This window comes from Halyomorpha halys, unplaced genomic scaffold (genome assembly GCF_000696795.3).
Source record: "Halyomorpha halys isolate HHAL.00 unplaced genomic scaffold, Hhal_1.1 Scaffold530.1, whole genome shotgun sequence".
Classification (NCBI taxonomy): domain Eukaryota; kingdom Metazoa; phylum Arthropoda; class Insecta; order Hemiptera; family Pentatomidae; genus Halyomorpha; species Halyomorpha halys.
In genome coordinates, this window is record NW_027114956.1 from 242,491 (window position 1) to 262,858 (window position 20,368).

At 31.8% G+C, this 20,368-nt stretch overlaps 1 protein-coding gene across 1 annotated transcript in view; it reads left to right on the forward strand.

Annotated features, from left to right (window-relative positions):
* CARPB (Carbonic anhydrase-related protein B) overlaps positions 1–20,368 on the forward strand; it is a 359,623-nt gene that overhangs the window by 231,894 nt on the left and 107,361 nt on the right. The window contains exon 4 of the mRNA XM_067052029.1: positions 19,015–19,151. Coding sequence (XP_066908130.1) covers positions 19,015–19,151 — 137 coding nt within the window. The remainder of the gene's footprint in view (positions 1–19,014; positions 19,152–20,368) is intronic.

Consider the following 20,368-nt stretch of genomic DNA (forward strand, 5'->3'; position numbering starts at 1 on the left):
GAAGAATGTCATCACTACACATTAACTCTGAACCAGTTAGGGTTACCAACAAATGTTCCAATGGCGTTGAGAAACGACGAATCCGTAATAGGAAGTGTCATCAAATCCATCCTACTAACTTTATAGTCTTATAATAACTTTAATGATTATAATTATAATTAACCTTGACAAGAATTGTAATATTAAAATAAATTTAACGCCTGTATATTATTCTAAAGGGATCAATTCCAGAATAAGATTATTATTATTATATATTGTATTGTTTTAATTCACTATCCTCATCTTTCACATCAATAATTTTTTTAATATTTATTTATTGCTATTTACAACTATACATTATAATACATTTAGTAAATTCGATCTAAGTTAAATTGAAGTGTTACATGCGTGTAGAGAAACTACCCATTGGTAGCACTAATGACATTTTACATTAGCTGGCTGTAAAATCGATTTGTACCCACTGAACTATCAATCTAAATACATAAGTGAAATAGTTGCTTATGGTAATTGAAAGAAAAACAAACCCTTAGAACCAACATCATCGTCATTCACAAGCATGTTTATCTTATTCATTACTTATCATAGCGTATAATTCAGAATCACCTTGGTTGTAATGCTTATAAGAAAAATATGTTAACAATTTAAAAAAAAAATAAAATAAAATAAAATAAGATAAATATGTTTAAAAATAAGCATGGGAGTGACGAACCCTCCCTACGGAAAAAAACACGTCAAGCAACACGCGATGTATTTCCTAATATTCCTAATATGTATTAGGAAACACATCGCACGAGGATTAAGACTTCTATGGTCTGCCGCCCATATAATAATAATAAAAATTAGTTAGTGTTCATATATTTACTTATTGTGATTTTTAATACAAATTGCCTTAGCCTGAATTTGTATTTTGTAGTATTGTTTATGTTATTTCATAGTTAAACTCGTGAATTACACTTATCATGGTGTATAACTCAACATCAATCCATTTCAAGACTGTTTCAGGATATGTTATATATTTATCAACTTTATGGTTTATTTTTCAATTGTAAATAATATTTATTTAATAAAAGCATAACAATAGTAAGTTATGGAATATGTCGAGTTATTTAAATATCAATAAAAATGTTAATTCATATTTTTATTTGTTTTTGTTATGAATTATAGTATAATAATTATAAATCATTCTTTATTTTGTACAAGAGAATAGCTTGTTAGGCCGAATCGTAGTAGAAAACAATAGTAAATTGTGGTTCCGTATTAACCCATCTTAGCTTCATTTTTTTTTTAATTTGATTTTTCTCTAAAATTTTTTTTTTTAGTTATTGTTTTATTGCTACTCTGTTTTCTATGCCTATTTTATTTTTTCTATTTCTATTTCTTTTAATCTGCATTGCATTTGTATGAAGGATGGAACGAGTGTTGTGGATCACTGGAGAAGAAAAGTGAGAGAGAGTGGATGAAGAAAAAATCATAGATAGGGTTGAGAACAAAAAAAAAAGGGAAAGCACGATTAGGAACAATGTAATATGGTTATGTGCGAGAAGAAGAAGGTGACATACATAAGAAAAAATTGAGGAAATATATTTTATTTAGAAAAATATTAAAATAATGTTCGAAATATATTTTATTTATTTTATAGTTTATTATTGTTTAAAGGGAGAAAATTAAGGAAAAAAATATTTTTTTGTATTATTGTTTATATATAGTAATGTAATAAATAAATCCAATCATGGATGATGAGTATGCTTTGTTTCATGTTGAGGTCTTCATTTTCCTATTTTTACCCAGCAGAGAACACCCAACTATCCTTAAGAGTCTTAAAGACACCATAAATCGGTTCTGGTTGATCTAATCAAAAAAGGAAGACAGAAAGAAAAGAAGATAGAACGGGCTATAAAATCTTTAAAGGCATCGACACAGTAATTACCGTAACTCAGCAAGGGCCAGAGAAGCTCACAGTAAAACTCAAGTTTAACTGTCTCAAAAATTATCCGTCGAGTCTCTCCTCTTGCAAACTCTCAAAAAGTATTTCAAAGCCCAATTAATTCATTTTTCAAATGGGATTTATAGCTCCCATTCCCTCTACTTTTTGGTCCCTACATAACTTCCCGTCTTACTTGAGAGATCTGGTAATTGGAGTAGACTATTAGGTTTAATTAATCAACTTGAAAATAACAACCAAAAACACATAATTAAAAAAAAATTGAGATATTGGCAGAAAAAAATAGATGATCGAAAGCAATATAAGTTTGTGAGGTCTAACTGGAAAAAATGTTTAAAAAAAACTGTTTTTTTTTAAAATATTTATTTATTGCTATTTACAACTGTACATTATAATACATTTAGTTAATCTGATCTAAGTTAAATTGGAGTGTTACGGGCGTGTAGACAAACTACCCATTGGTAGCACTCTAATGACATTTTACATTAGCTGGTCTCGTGCCATCTTCTTTTCAGGCGCCTCGGAGGATTGTCAGGAATGGAAGTGGATGGAAGATTAGAAACTAGGGGGTTTGAGTGGTTAGAGAGTTTATAATGGAAGGAGTGATATCTAGTTCGGGCTAGATCGGTTACATAGGGAACATTAAGGTCTTTATGTATGATTTTATTTGTGACAAAGTAAGGAGTATTGAGGATTTTACGAAGGATTTTGGATTGATTGTAAGGATTGAATACGAGAGGAGTTCGAAGGTTTAGTCAAGCCCCAAAGAAAAAAAAACTTAGAAACCATTTAATACTTTTAAATTTATTTTTATTTTTTCTGGAAGCATTAGCTCTTTTATTATTATTTTTTTATAAATTTATTATAAAATTAGAACAACTTATCGGGCTGATAGGGCATTAACCAGTTCCAGTTCATTATTGTTTTAAAATTTTATATATTTTTCATTATAGTTATATAAGGGAAATTTGTCAATCCGGATTAAAAAAAAAAATTTAAATATTAAAAGCTTACTTTTTTATTATCACCAGCTTCTCCGCATTATATCAGTACAGAGAAATATTTCTCAGACATATAATGAAATATCAGAGAAATAGTATATAAGTAATCCAAATTGAAACAAAATGCAGCCAGTGATTGGCTCGTACTCTTCGCCTACTCTGCCACGCCCCTAAAAGGTATATAAGGCCTACTTTTCTGGCTTCACGTTTTCTGCCTGCTTACGCCCACCAAACCCAATAAGTTCTACAAATTGTATAATTAATTAAATAATTAATAAAAGGGATAATATTCCCGAAAATATTGAATGACTTATAGATTTTTTTAACATGAATGAACCGTTCTTTTTTCTTCTGCCATTTTGACCTCTCATTTCTTGCTTAACCTCATCTATTTCTTCCCACCAATATCTCAGTTTTTAAAAACAAAATATGTTTTAAGTTGTTGTTTTGCAGGTCAATCCATTAAACCATACTCATTAAGATTTCAGCGTATTTAAAAAAAAGAAGAAAATTGATTGATTATTGATGAAAATTGAGAACTGAAGATTTTATGGGACTAATCATTCTGCATTCTCGAGAAATTTTCATATCATTTGAACTTGTGGGCCACTTGAATGCAGGCGCACGATCCTTGCTATAGAAATATGGAAGTAATGCCAGCTTAAATGCAATAAAATATTTCTGTAGTGTGCCTCCTTCGGGGCAATAGCCAAGGCATATGTTTCTTTATATAATATTTTTTTTAATTCAATATTTTCACTATTCTAAATATTCTCGTGTGTTATTTTATTTATTTTATATTGTTTGAGAAAAAAATTAACAATGTGATTATTTATTAAGAATTTACATTTTAACTACTGATTTTATCGACATCAGAGAAGCTTTGCAAAGGTAATACAAAATAGAAATAAATGTAAATCTTATATATTCACAAGATAATTTTTTTTATTTATTTATTTATTGATATTTACAACTGTATAAAAAAATACAAGTAAATTTGATCGTAATGACATAATGATATGATACAGGATGTAGAGAAACTACCCACTAGTAGAACTCTAAAAACAGTTTACAATATAAGGTCACGAGGCCATCTTCTTTTCAGGCGCCTCCGAGGATTGCCAGGAATGGAAGAGGAAGCAAGGTTAGAATCTAGTGGGGGGATAATTTTTAAAATATATTTATTGAAGTTAACAATTACATTAAAATATATACTTGTAAATTGTAATACAAGTTGAACTCCAATAATATTTCTAGAGGAGAAGATATCGAGGTCATGTTCTTTTCAGACGCCTAGGAAGATTATCAAGTAATGAAGGAGTAGCCAGCTTAAAATCAGGTTGGTTTGGGAAGTTTATCATGGAAGGACTGGTTTCTAGTTCAGGCCAAATCTGTAATTTATGGAACATTGAATCCTTCATGGCGAATGGAGGAATTGATTTGTGACAAAATAAGAAGCATCAAGGATTATATGAAGGATTTCGGATTGTAAGGATTGGATACAAGAGAAATTCGATGGTTTAGTGGAACCCCAAAGTTCAGCTCCGTAAGTCCAGGAAATATTTAACATATATAAATGAGTCTTTTGTAGTTAGTTGGAAGTTTAGACCGTTTGTCTAGTATTTGTTGTTATAGTCGGAATCGACGAGCAGCAGTTTCGTGTCTTATATGGAGATTCTAAGTTAGTCATTTGTCTAGATTGAGGATCTGTGGTTTATTATTAGTATGTGTGGCATTAAGTCATGGGTTTAAAAAAAGAATAAAGGTGATTTGGTAGGGTTTATTGGAATTTATTTCATTCCTCCAGTTTTATTATCATTGTTCAAGGGTGTTCTGAGATTTGAGGGTTTTGAGATAGGAGAAGGGTCACTATTCGCTAATATTAGGCATATGTAATCGGCATACGAGTTGAGGATCGTGTTAGGATGGGTTGGGATGTTAGCTGCAAAAACTCTATTAAGTATAGGACCAAGAATAATACTGTGAGGTACACCAGCAGACTGATAAGATAATATTTAGCAGTAATTTTAAATTACAAATTGCACATTGCTTTGCACCTTTTTTGACCAACAAGCGGACTATTTTTCTACAATAGGGGTATTCATGATGTTGTACTAAATGTAAAATGTTTTACTATGTTAAATGTTATAAACATAGCATTGTGAGTAGCCCTATTTGAAGTCATGTTAAATGGTAAATACATAAGAGCCCCTAGCGGATTTTCTCAGCAACTTGTTTTATAAGCCTTTATATTTATAACCTTCCTTCCAGAGCTTCATGTTATTGTTTACTTTAAATTTAATTTAAGTTTCAGTTTTGATTTAAGCAATTTATTACAACATGCCTAGAGTGAGTGAAAAGTGGAATTTGTGTGAAAGTTTAGCTTATGAGTGTTTTATTGATCTTCAAACTTGTGAGGAAGAGAATGAAGATGAGCTAATTGACAACTGTATTGAAAGTTTTTGAGTTTAGGTTGTTACGAATTTTCAATATTTTATTGTGCATCTTTGAATAAAATTATTATGTTCTAAGAAAAATTATATCTAATAAAAGTTGTTATTATATCTATAACCCACTTTTTTAGTATTTATTGTATTAATGAACCCATTATCCTCCTATCTTCAAGCCTTATGTATTGTTTAAGAATAAAATCACTTATTTCCTGTAATTTCTTTGAAAAATTTTCTAAGAAGCGTATATAGAATGTTATATGTAAGGTAAAAGTTAATTTAAATAGCTACAAAATGTCACTCCTCCCATGCTTCTACCTTAATCTATAATGAATGGAGCTATTTATTTAAAAAACTAGCCATTAACAATTTAATAAACTATAGAACTATAATTTCAAAACTGGTGCCAGGAAGCTTTATGGAAACTGCTTTGGTGTCAAATTTTATTAGATTATGAGATAACGAGGTAAAAAAGTATTTGAAATGCGTTGATTTGACATGAAATCAATCATGAACAAAAATGAAAAGCTTATATCTATTTGAGGAAGAGAGAGGCTGCTGAGGTCTTAAATGATTTCCACTTTTTATAAAGTATAATTGCTCTATTTAATTAATGATACATAAATTATAATATATACATAAGTAAGAATGCATACATAATTATAATTATTTTTAAGTTCATTATTTTGCCAATCGGACTTCTTTAAAAGCTCTAGTTTTAATTTTTTTAATTCAAATTTTTTGCGAGCTCAACTGGTCTATTGTGTGACGTCATTCTCCATTTAACAGACCAAGTAACAGACTTTCAGCCATGTTACATGTTATTTCGTTTTACCACGGCAAAGGAAGGCATTTTTTTCCATTCTACATGAGTTTTTCCATTTAACACGCTTTAACATGTTAAACTAAAGATCATGAATACCCCTAATATAATTAAATTAAATTTTATGTTATGTAGGTTCCTGAAAAAAGAGATTAAAAATAACTGGAGGCTTTTTCCTTTATATTAAAAAAAAAATAAAGAAAGTGTTTCTATTTTAGAAACAATCAACTAACCCATTTTGCAGTTACACGACTTAAGATTTCCTTGGCAAGAAAAGTGACCCGTGGAAGGTAGTAACAGTAAAAAGGGGAGTCGAATAAACAGACGAAGCAACTGGAGGGAAGTTAGGATAAAGTTTGTCGCGGCCATTATGTCAAGCTCTGCTATTGGGCCAATTGGAGCGATCGCCCAACCCTCGGAGCTAATTATCTCTACTAATCCAAACTGTTTTTTTTTTCCAACATCCAGCACTGCCTCGCAAATCAGGGAAGGCTCGGTTATCTTTTGTTCTAACTTTGCTCTGGTTCTTCGTAAAAAGTAAATTAGTTCGATATTAATTATAGTTCTCTTGGGCATTCTATGTTACAGAGGCCTTTATTAATGAAATCTTAAGGATTGATGAAGAGGAGAAGTATATATTTGCCTCATAATAAAAATATATCATCCTGTAAACCTCCAGCAATAACAGCGCTGTTCAAGACCTACCGTGTGGGCCGAAACGTTGGCTATTTATGTAACTGTTGAAACTATCTCTTATTTATTTTTATTTTCCACTGTTCAGACTACCTCCTTCTAATTTACATATGGTCAACCATCGATATGTAATAAAAAAAACTGGAAGGTTCGATGTCGATACAACATATGGTATATTGTAGTAAAAGAGCTCAAGGAGAGAATAAAGTATGAGGTATAATTCTGTACAGTTGTTAATTCCAATAAAGATAATAAAAATAAAAATCACATGAAATTTTATCGGAACAACTAGAAATAAATTTATTTTAGCAAATATAATGAAATCTGATACTCATACGAATATGTGCGTCATAAACTACATTATAGCACACTAAACTAGCTATAATTTGAGTGCTGCTAGACATCTGTACGTCAAAATGAGATGTAGATTTCCCAAAATAAATCTAATAATAATTTTTTAGTACGTTTTTTAAAAAATTTTACTTTTAAAAACTGTATATCGAACTATTAACTGTTGAAGCTCAAATTTTAGTAGATTTTCTAGAATTTAAACAGTATTCTATTAGGTTTCGTCCAGAAAAAAAAAGGAATCAGGAAGACTATCACTGAATCTCCTTCCAACTAAGTTAGTCCGCTAAACTCGGCAAAGTGCCTATCAAAAGACAATTTATTGGCTAAGTATCGCTATAGAGCGGAGAGGCAGCCGACTGGATGTCTAGACTCTTCAGAACATGGAAGGGCGCCAGTCTCTGCCGGACTGGGCGGCTTTTTATCTTCTGCAAGGCGGCTCCTGCAAAGGAGATGCCTGCAGTGGTAAAGCGGCTGCATCGTTATAAAAAAAAAAAAAAAAAATAGGGACTTTGTCAGAGTATATATACAACAAACTTATAATACTTAAAATATCGGAACTAGTAGATAACATTTGTTACTTTTTTTTTTTTTTTTTTTTACCAGATCGGCCTAATGGGCCTTATGATTGATATAACTTATATTATATATGTTTTTTAACAGTCGATTATGAGGGGGTATAGTCATACAAATGAAACCCCTAACTATATAAAATGTTCTTAATAAAAGAAAAAAATAATAAAATAAATAGATTAGAATAATGCTTCTTAATAAAAGAGAAAAGTAAAATTAATAACAAAAAATAATGATATTGGTACACTTAAATAAAACAAACAATTGTCTTCTAATAGTAAAAAGAAACAAGTTAATTTGAAAAAGGGAAGAGAGAAGAAAAGAGAAAATAAAATAATAATAACGAATAAATAAAATGAATAATAATAATAAGTAAATAGAGGTAGTGTGACTATGAATTAATTTTATATTTATTAACAATTTATAAAAAAATGTCCTGCAGCAGTCTGGGCTTCAGTATTCGGGTTGAGGTTGGGTTTCCCAGGTTGTAGGTCACTGCTCCTTTAACTGTCGGCAACTGGGAGTGGAACTTCATGAACCGTTTTTTGATATAATCTCTATTGACTCATTTGTAATTCGCGATGCAATTTGCTATTTCTTATGAACCAAGGAGCATTAACTGCGATTCTTAGGACCTTATTTTGAAAAGATTGTAGTTTTTTCCTTTTCGTAAAGGATGTCGCTCCCCAGACTTCACAGCCCTACATCAGCAGTGGCCTGAGGATTGTTTTAAATATAAGAACAGTTGTTTCTGGTTTTAGTTTGGAATTTCTGTTTAGTATAGGATATAGCATTGCTAACCTTGCATAAGTTTGAGTTAGTTTGATGTTGATATGGTGATTCCAGGTAAGACGGCGATCTAGGTGAATTCCCAAGTATCTTACTGTTTCACTGGCAGGATTCCATTCCACATTTTTACCTTTGAGGATTAGGATCTGGTGGGCGTCGAAGAGTAAAAACTTTTGAATTGCAATTTTCAATATTCAAGCTAATCATCCAAGGTTTGTTCAAAAGAAAAATATAAAAATGAATCAGACAGAATTTAAATATTTATTTATAGAAACATAATACCATTAAGATGTAACACTATTTTCCTAAGACAGATAAAATTATAGTTATATAAGACAAAGTATTAACATATTATCTTTCGGAACGTATAAATAAATAGATGGACTCAGAAAAAAATATATTCAATCATAATAATTATATTATATATAATTTATTCAAATTCTTGAAACAGGTATTTATCTACATAAAACTACACTATCCAATATTAGATAAACAAACTGAATCTATCTATATAATAAAGGATAGCTTAGGCCTATAAGTAGCTATATAAGTATAAGTATAAGTAGCCAGTCATTTAGTTTTAATTTAAAATTAAAGTTTCAAAAATTAATGAAGTTTAAAAAAAAAAAAAATAGGGTGATTTTGACTTGTATTTGATGAACTAGGCAAAATAACCTGTAAATTTTTTTTTTAAATTTTGATGGGATGTGTGAATTTATATTTAAGATGGTCCTTAAGAATGCCCGAATTGGCCGAAACGTTGGACTATTGATATAATAAAGAGTGTTGAGACTTAACAAGGTTACCATTTGAGTTATTTAATAGATAATAATTATAATTATATATAAAAATATAAATATCATATGTATCGAAAAAACGTAAACAAAAAAATTACTTAAGCAATGGATATCCGTCTGTCGGAGGTCGAGTCTAAACAAAAATAAATACGTGTCTTTTATAAATAAGTTAAATTTATACCTATAATAAAATAAAATAAAATTAATACATCAGGTTTATTAAATTAATAATTTTGTATCAAATTATATAATACCAGGGATGTGGTTGAGAGAAAGTGTCGCGGTGTTTTTCCACAAGTGGGGAGAAGCTCCGTTTGGAGTTTTCCAGACTGAATGTAAATATTCTAAATAAGAAGATGTTGTTTAAGACATTATTTCATTTTATGTTAAATGAATTTGTTGATTTTTTTTTTCTTTTATTTCTTATTTTGGTATGATTTAATTTATATATTTTTTCATAAAAAAAATTATTTGAGGTTAATGACTTCCAGTTTAATGAAATTTTAATTAAAACATGGTACGACGTTTCGGGACCACTGTCCCATATTCATGTACTTTAAACCTCATAATTTCATATAGGAAAATAATAATACCCCACTAATTCCTGTCGAACAGATCCGTTACTTAGAACTACATCTCGACAAACGACTGACATGGAATCCTCATACAAGACTAAAAAGACAAGGAACTAGATTCCGAATATTGCAACATTTACTAGACAAACTGTCTAAATTGCCAATCCATTACAAAGACTGATTCTCCACATTTGTATCATGTCACTATGTCACCTTCAGCAAATTTACTTGTTGTATATATGTGTATACAGTTGTAGATAACAATAGATAAATTATTTAAAAAAAATATATATGGTGGGAATGAGCTCTATGATTTTTATTTTCTATAATATAAGACAGAATTTAATGTAACACACAAAAAACAAATTATATCAAGAAAAAACGAGTTATACCAACAAACATATAATAATAAATTAATAAACATAATCATATTTTTACAAAGGAGACTTTTAACTATGAACTTAAAAACTTTTAAAAAAATAATTAAAATAATATACTATAAAAAAAATATTGTGTTTATATTAAGTGCACCTTCAAACTGAAGACCAAGTGCTAAAGTAAAGTAAATGTTGGACTATATTTTAACTGAATTACTTGAGAGTTTAAGAAAATAAATTATTAACAATTTATAGGGTTGTGAACAAAGAACAAGAGAAAAACAATGTACTATAAATATGACATAATTACATGTTATAAGGAGGTAGACGAAAAGAAACATGTATGAATTTATAATTTTGAAGTGTGGGCAGCGAAGATAGTATATTAATTCGTCGTTGTGCATGAAGATGGTTACTGTTGGTAATGAAAATTAAAGTAAACGCACTTAGTTGAATGAAGGCAGCATCCTCTCTCTTCTTACTTTCCCTTCTCTCGTGATCTTGTCCTTAGTCAGGGAACCACTTCCACGATTTACTCTCGTATCTTGAATTTAGGGAAAGAAGTGAAGAAAAGATTTACCCAGTGAAGAAATGGCTCTCTAAGGTTTGCTGGGGCCAGTGAGTGTCTTATTATGGGCCCCTATTGCTAGTTAGTATATGCATATTATTAGCTATTAGACATAAGCATGAATAACGGGGGGTCACCTTCTGTTCATATCTTCTGCTTAAACGGATTTTTTTTTAGATTAGATTTTTATTCAGGGCGATCAACATCTAGGTAATTACACCCGTTTTACTTTATTTATCTTCTTGTCTTTGACATTTGATAGTTGAATGTAGACTATTTCCTTTTTTCACTGATCGGTATTGGTGGATTATATTTTAGTATAAAGTTGACTTTCTTTCAGAAATTTTATTATTTTGTGTATGGATTCTGCTGAGTCCTTAAGGGCCAATTCTCTTGTACGAGGAATTTTATTATTTTCGAAGGCTTGACGAAATGATGAGCATTCTTCAATTATATGCTTTATTGATAATGGGGAATGAGTGTTTTGGCATATAGGCTGGTCCTCTTTTGTGATTAAGTGAAGGTGAGTTAATTTGGAATCTCCTATTCTTACTCTTGCAACAACCACTTCTTCTCTTCTGTATCCTCTTATGGCACTTTTCCACTTTTGTGTGTTTTTTTTTACATTTCTTAATTTATTGGTGAGTGGTACGTCAGCCCACATTGAATCCCAACTTTTTTGGATTCTGTTCCTTAAAAATGCCTTTATGTCTTTCGGCTCGTAAATTTGGAGTGGTGGAACGTTCATTGCAGCAACCTCTTTAGCCGCTTTATCCGGAACAACTATTATTTTTTATTAAACGGAACAACTGTTTATAATGAGAATTGTTAATTTATTCGCATGAATGAAAAGTACTAAAATTTAGATGAAATATTGAAAATTGAATTGAAGGACAGTACTTGAATAACTGACCAAGCACGGTTTGTTTTTAATTCTCAGCTATAAATCTACAGAGTGGAGTTAGTAGCTTGCCTGATTGGTGGGCCACTTAAGGTCTTCCTCGAACGAATTAATCAGGCCAAAGGGCGAGACGGTCGGTTTAAATAAGTGATTTTTCCCAAGTTAGGGCCTCCGGGCTTAGCCTGCGATAGGAGGGCTAGCCTTGAAAATTTAGGAGGTATTAAATTGAGGAGCTGTATCGTGCGATCTGGGTATCTGCTCCATGGATTTAGTACTCACGCCATCTCCTATCTCGCCTCTTACTCTTCTTACTGTCACATAATTCACCGGACTGTTTGTTAGCAGCCGTCTTTCGAAGACGGCAGCACATTTTTTATTGCTTTTATACTTAGAGATTTAAAAAACAGTCATTTATATATTAAAAATAATAATCGAGCTGAGACGTTGTAAAACACCTCAGCCACTGGGCATTTTGCTTATATTGGAAAATAAATGTCTAGATTTTCCTATTTCATCTGTTTTGTTTATACTTTTGCCAACATTCCGCTAACCCTTTGATGTTGTCATTGCCTCTTGTTTATGCCTCTTTTACATCCTATACTCGTTTCTGCTTTGCTCTGCCTTACCGTTACAAGACTGAGTATTTCTCTCATTATGAGCCTCCTAACATAACGTTTGCAAAAAAGAAAATATTTCTTATTCTAAGTCATGAGCCAAAGCCAGAAAATCTTGGATTTTTTACGAAATCTGGATTCTTCAGTCCCTGATGGAAAAGCTACAATTTAGAATTTCAGTTTCAAATTGCAATGAAAGTAATCGAAAAGATTTTTATCATAACATCCAATTATATAAAGAAAAAATAGTTCAAATTGTCTATCATGAGAAAAATGCTCATGGGACACCTCTTAAAAAAAAAAAGTGGGACACTCCTACCTGGATAAACATTAACTAGATTATTTTACAGAAATCGGAAAAAAAATCTTCATATCCAGAGAGGGTCCTAACCAAATTTCGCCATTCATTCAACAACTTTCAGATCTACTTATTCCTCCTTCATCGGATGTTTTTCTGCGATATGTCGTGGGACTCATTCATAATTGTACATAACGAGTGGAGGAATTATCACAACATTTACCGAGATTAGAACTGTTAGAATTTTTTTTTTGTCTTTGTTTATTTACGTGTGTATCGACTTGTCTCCCTTCGTTGCCAAAACTGGTAAGAGAATAATTAGATTTTTTACTTATGGAATAGCCAGGAAATTTAGAAATTTCCTTTTCTCCAGGCATTTTTTTCTATTTTACTACAAACATAGGGATAAGTTAGCTAATCTACTATTTCAACATGTAGGAAAAAGTTGGCTGTAAATATTAAACAGAGATTGTCAACATAAGGAAAACTGGAAATGAATAATATCATAATATATGGATTCATAATAAAAACCCCAAACTCATATTTCAGTATACATCACTGACAGCCGTTTTCCTAAAGATGAAACTATTGTCAAGGAAAGGAGCAAGGGGGTTTGATGTGTTCCTAATATTGACACTATCATAACCTCAAGATTTAACGTATTTCATACTTAGAATTAACAGGAAATAATTTATACATGCATTACAAAACAAAAATCTTAAGAAATATTTTTCCCTTCTATCAAATTAACTAAGGAAGAAAGCAAAAGGTGACTTCACGTTGTATTGTACTAAAATGGCGGTAGAAGTCTACATAGTTTATAATGTTAGCCAACATTATACTTCAACCATCGCTCTCTCTATCAGCAGCAACTTTAATTAATTACCTTCAATCTAATAGTTATTCTTCAAATTAAGGCTTGAAGTGTCAACTATTTAGATAGGTCGTTTATCCCAGGCCAGTAGCAAAAGTCGATAAGCGACACCAATTTTTTTTTTTTGTTACGTTACAGTAAAAAAAATGTTGTGGTGTTTATTTTTCAGGCCGATTGCTTGAAAATAAAAATCTATTGCAACAAATGTGTATTTTATAGTAGCGCTCCCGTCGTTTAAGATTTTTTTTTGGGATGGAGAGAGGGAGGTGAAATTTGGTTGAAAAACAACTTTAAGACCGTACTGTTAAGTAGTCGATTTACTATCACGAGGTTATATCACTTATTAATTGATGGTATAAGTTAGTGAAGAGGTTATGTTAAAACTGTAAATTTTAAGAAAAGAAGGTTCATTTATTTTTTTTTTGGAGTTAGTTACATTTTGAAATGTACACAGCCTGTATTAGTTATTAATTTGATTTTGAGGTTAGAGTACATCACACTAGTTAGATAGGTATCTTCATCCAAACTAAAGATTCAAAAAATCAAAAGAATGTTACATAGCCCCTTCACTTATCCCATCAATTTTATTTTATTTTAAAGGGATTATTATTATCCTAGAACAAATAGAAAAATAATAAACATTATTGAAGTGATATACTCATTGTAATCCGACTGCCCAAAACTATAAAGTTTGAAATCCTAATCATCCTAAGGCTTGAGGATCTATACTCCCTACTCCCGAAATAGTCTTGCCAACCCTCGGATATCGGTGAGAACGGACAACCCTAAGATCTAGATAAAGTCAAGGGCCCTTTACGAGGGACCACATCTGCACATCCGTCTTGTTGCCACGCTGTCCCGAGGGACTTGGAGCCCTTTCACATCTATCCCTCCCTCACTCCCTATCCCTCCCAATTCCTCCCTCCTGTTTTTATTTCGTGTCCCTACCCTGGTAAACAGCCCTCTAAAATCTACTGCTGCTTTTCCTTATCTGTTTTCTTCATTTTAATTATCATTTCAAAATAGTTTTCGACCAAAGCTATTCCTCAGTCTTGTAAGACTTTTGCAGTTGACTTTTGTGGTCATAAAACCCATTCAAACCACAAATAAATTTTAAATCTGTCGTCATTTAAAGGATTTGTATATCGGAAGTAAACTATGTTCGTTTTTTATCAATTCAGAATTATTATTAATTTTTATTTGAACTACTATTACTTAAACTAGAGGAATGTTGCCACCCTTATTCATCCAGGTAAATAAAAACAGTTGAGGAATAATTTTTTTTAATTGATAGATTTATTTATTTATAGATATTACAATCTCCAACACAGTTGTGGGGAATAGGTAATAGTGAGGAATAAATAAAAAAATTAACCCATTCGCATCAAGAAGGACGACACACGGGTGTCTTTCATCTCTAGGCTGATAATCAAAGAAAGTTAAAATGAAGGAAGTCAAAGAAGTTTGAGTGATAATGTGAAAGTTTGAGGCCAAATAATAGTAATTTGAACTCAAATTTCCGTAATATTATGTTCATTTGGTTGTATAAATGACTTATATTTTACTTAACATACTAGAGTTAAAAACCACGAATTCAACAGACGATTCAGCCAAATATACCGACTGCTCAGAAAGACCTCTCATCTCTCAATAGAAATCAAACTTCTAATTTATAAGATTATACTCAGATCTATCTGGACCAACGGACTTGAACTTTGGGAAACAGCTAAAGCATCGAACATCAAACGGATCCAATCATTTCAATCCAAAATCCTTAGAACTATAATCAATGCAGATATTACATTTCCAACACAACACTACGCCATGACCTTCATATCCCTTTTGCCCTTGACCTCATCCTAATCCTTTGGATTAATCGTTATCCACTACTACTCACCCCTACAATCCACCTCAAAGGCTAAACCGGCAGTGGCCGAGAGACTTATAGTAAAATAAAAATGGACAATTGGAATTCTGGTGATGATCACATGCTCCACTGAAGTTGAGTGTTTGCGGCTTTAGCGGAACGCGCTGGGATCTCAAAGAGCTGTACTATACCCTTGACACGTGGGGATAGAGTGGGCTCAGGGATCATCAGGTCAATCATGCAGATATTATATATAGGATCGTGAGTGTGACTGGAGATTATTTCATTAATTAATTTTTTCATGTACATAGTTTGATTATGTTCATTTTTTTATCCTTCTGTTTTTATGTATTTATAAAGAGATTTTATGTATTTTTATTTATTTATTTTAATCTTATTTTATTTTATTTTAGTATGAATGTGATCAATCATCACTATTATCTGTTGCCCAACAACTTGTGGCAGATTGTAATATCTATCAACAAATAAAGTTTTGTTATATAAATACAAAATACATCGAAAAGACCGATTTTCAAATTAAAAAAAATAATTCAAATAAAAAATAAATTAAATACTAATATTAAGTAATTACCATTTACAAATTAATTATTAAAATTGGCGTTAACACTCAAATACAAACATATTGAGTGTTTATAGTTTTTGTCAATATAAAAAATATATATATTTTAAATACCCTGAGTTTTGTTATTATTATTTATAATCCAATTATCTCTGTGCAATATTTGTCAGAAATGATTGATTGGACATTTCATATATATGAGGATATTGGAAGATGAGATTGCCTGTGTTTAAGGCCATCCTCGTATTTCTGTCTTTATTATGAGCTGGGGTCAATTGCTTGCGGTGCCTCGGCGATTGTAGCCCGGGCGGTAAATAACCGCTCGACCTCTGAGCCCACGGTGTAAATAAACTTTTTCTTTTTATTACACCTTAATAATGTCCCTGCTTATTAAATGGCCTTTCCAATTTATGAGGCCACAATAAAAGATAAAATGTGTGAACATAAAATTCATTTGTCTGATTATAAAATATTATTCTTGCTCCTTAGAATTATTTAATTGTGTGTCACAATGCGATGGTGCTCATAAACAGATGATGCTCTTATCGTACGTACTCTTGGTTTTGCCGATTGTAGCATTATAGGAGATAAAGAGGTAGACAGTGGTTGGTCTAGAGTATTTTTATATTTCGAATTATTCACTCATTAAAGGAATATAGACGTATAACCTCAGAAATCGTTTATTAATGGAGATAGATTAAGAAAATTTAAGTTTTTAGAGCTTGAAGAATGGTGCCAAAACTGGAGGATTAAAATGAATTCCAATAAATCCCACCAAATCACATTTACCCTTCGACGTAAACCCATGACCTCTTTCCTTACAATATCCTTTAATAATATCCCACTTATTCCTGTCGAACAGATCCGTTACTTAGGACTACATCTCGACAAACGACTGACATGGAATCCCCATACAAGACTAAGAAGACAAGAAACTGCTCGTAGATTCCGACTATTACTAGACAAACGGTCATATTTTCTCTTGATATAATTGGATGTTATGATAAAAATCTTTTCGATTACTTTCAATGCAATTTGAAACTGAAATTGAAATGTAGTAAATGACAAATGGTCTAAATTGCCAATCCATTACAAAAGACTGATCTACATGACTACTATAAGGCCTATCTGGACATACGGAGTTGAGCTGTGGGGCTCCACTAAACCATAAAATTCCTCCAGAATCCAATCCTTACAGTCCAAAATCCTTCCTGCTCCTTACTTTGTCACAAATAAAATCATCCATCAGGACCTCAATATTCCATATGTTGGCGATTTGGCCAGAACCAGATACCGTTCCTTCCATAATAAACTTCTTAACCACCCAAATCCACTTGTTTCTAACCTGACTTCTCCTTCATTACCTAATAATCCTCCTAGGCGTCTGAAAAGAAGATGGCCTCGAGATCTTCTTCTCTAGAAATGTTATTGGAGTTCTATCAGTGGGTAGATTCTCCACATGTTTTTATCATGTTACTATGTCACCTACAGCAAATTTACTTGTTGTATATATGTGTATACAGTTGTAAATATCAATAAATAAATTATTAAAAAAAAAAAACTTTTTAGAGAAGTCATTGGATGCTTATGATGTGCGAATACTCAGAGTGTATGTTTCTCAAACATAGAGCTCAATGACTCTGAAATGATTACTATTTTCTTTTGAGTTATTGAGAGGCAATAATGTAGGACTAATACTATCGCGTGGAGTAAATATTGGACATTAGTTTAAATTTGTGGGGTAATCATGGGTAACGAAAGACGAGGTGGTTGAGCTTTCTTGTTTGGAATTATTTGTGTATATCAAAAAAGTGTTCTGGGATATGTTTAAGAAGAAGCAAGAACCTTTCTTTATACTCAAAACAGATGTGGTGTTATTTTAAAGGTATTAAATGCCGAGGTAGCCACAGTGATTCTTTCTCCCAAAGGAATTATTGGGTTTGGTTTCTGCCGAAAAGATATAGAGGATTTGGATCGGAAAATATATTTATACATAAATAATTGACCGTATAATTTCACATTATGATGAAGATAATTAGGGTTGTGGTAAAAAAAGAACAAAAATAATTAATAAATAAATAGTTATTAATTATTTTTGTTCTTTTTTTCTGACATTTCGCTCCATTCTGTAGAACTTCATCAGGGCTATTCAAGTTCATAGCTTTACAAAGGTTAATCGTCTTTTATTTTGCCCTCAACTCTTCTCTATTTCCTTGGTGTTGGCTTTTCCCATATGTTTTGTGGTTGCAGTTCATGATTTACTAGCATTTACGGTATCAGAATAAATATTATATTTTACTCTCACGTATGCTGATGACACATGTGTGCTCACGGTTAGTAATAACCCTTTGATTGCATCCCAAACTCTCCAGTCCCATATCACAATCCTCGAAGAATGGTGTCGAAATAGGAGGATAAAAATAAATCCCAACAAATCACATTTACTCTTCGTCGTAAACCTGCCGACTGCCCTACAGTATACTTTAATAATGTGGCTCTTACCCCTGTAGAACAGATTCGTTATCTCGGACTACATCTTGACAAACGACTAACCTGGAATCCTCACACAAGACTGAAAAGACAGGAAACTGCACCCAGATTCCGACTACTACAGCACTTACTAGACAAACGGTCTAAACTTCCAACTCATTACAAAAGACTGATCTACATGACAATAATAAGGCCCATCTGGACATACGGAGTGGAGCTTTGGGGCTCCACTAAACCTTCGAATTACTCTCGTATCCAATCTTTACAATCCAAAATCCTTCGTAAAATCCTCAATGCTTCTTATTTTGTTACTAATAAAACCATCCATAAAGACCTAAATGTTCCTTATGTAACCGATCTAGCCCGAACCTCATAAACCTAATATATAGAAATAATTTAATTATTTATCTCATTAAATGAATTCACTAAACAACTTTATTTTTGTCCTTTCTAGGACCTGCTTTCTGGGGAAGAATCAACCCTGAATGGAGCCTGTGCCACAAGGGCCGCCGGCAATCTCCAGTGAACCTGGAACCTGCCAAGCTACTCTTCGATCCCAACCTCAGAGTCCTCCACATGGACCGTCAGAGGGTAAGTGTTCTTCTTCGTCTAGTTTCATGATTGGATATAATATATTAAAGAGTATAAACTTGAAAACAGAGACAAAATTGTTGTTCTGATATATCTGTAAGTTCTAGCTAAAGCCTCAAGTTTCACAAATAGAACTAAATATACTCCAATTAAATTAGCAAAAAAAATGTAAAAATCCCAAAAGCGCTTAAGCGTTGAATTTGGTTAAATTACAAAAAACAAAACATATTTTCAACAGTTCTGTGCTTATATCTGAAAAAATATTGGGTTTAATAAAAAAATAGTCTATATCAGTATTGGTTATATAACTTTTTTTTTAATTCATGTAGTTTCTGAGATGTAGAGGGAATGAATATATAAATGAAGGGTCATGGTTACAATACTTTGTCAGGAAGCATTTGTATGAAGTATGCCTTCATCTTAATGCCAGGAACACTTCACTTTTGGTTGGCTGGTTGGGTTTGAGTGGATTGTATATAAATGAAAAATAATACATGATTGGATGATTATAAAATTCTATTATATAAATTACAAGTGATGTAGGGGTGGCCGAAAGAAATATTTATGATTAGATGGGTTAATAAATTTTGAAGGACCGGGCTATGGAATTTTAGATATAAAATTGAGGTGGTTGATGATGATGTAGATGTTAGTTGTTTACTCCAGGTGTACTTACTCCAGGTTTTCCTCTTCCCTCCGCATTCTTGTGCTTCTCTCTCCTCTGCTTTTGGGGACAACTCCAGGAGTTCTGCTCACTCATGTTAGATTTCTGAGATTTCCTGATGAGAGACAAAAAAGAAAGAATGGACTGCATCGAATGGCGCTGGTAGTGCCTTTCTGATGGGTATAAGGTGCATAAAAGCACTTTAACTAATCTTTTTTTAGAATATGTAAACATTATTGACCAAGTAAACAGGATTTTATAAATACAAAGAGGATTAAATTGAAATATTTAAAATTGCTACGAACTTATTTTACAACCCAATAGCGTTAACTGCAAATAACAATACAATGTGTAAACTACACACTTTGGTAAATGAATAATGGCGACTAGAAGGCTGATTAAAAGATCGTAGGGCGTTGACATATTGCTTGGTGACGCCAACCAAATAACCCCCACTGACTGTTATTCATTTGCTTTAAGTTTATAATACAAAATATAAATACAAAAGTTTCTTATGAAAATAAAATGAACTTTTATTGAAATTAATATAAAT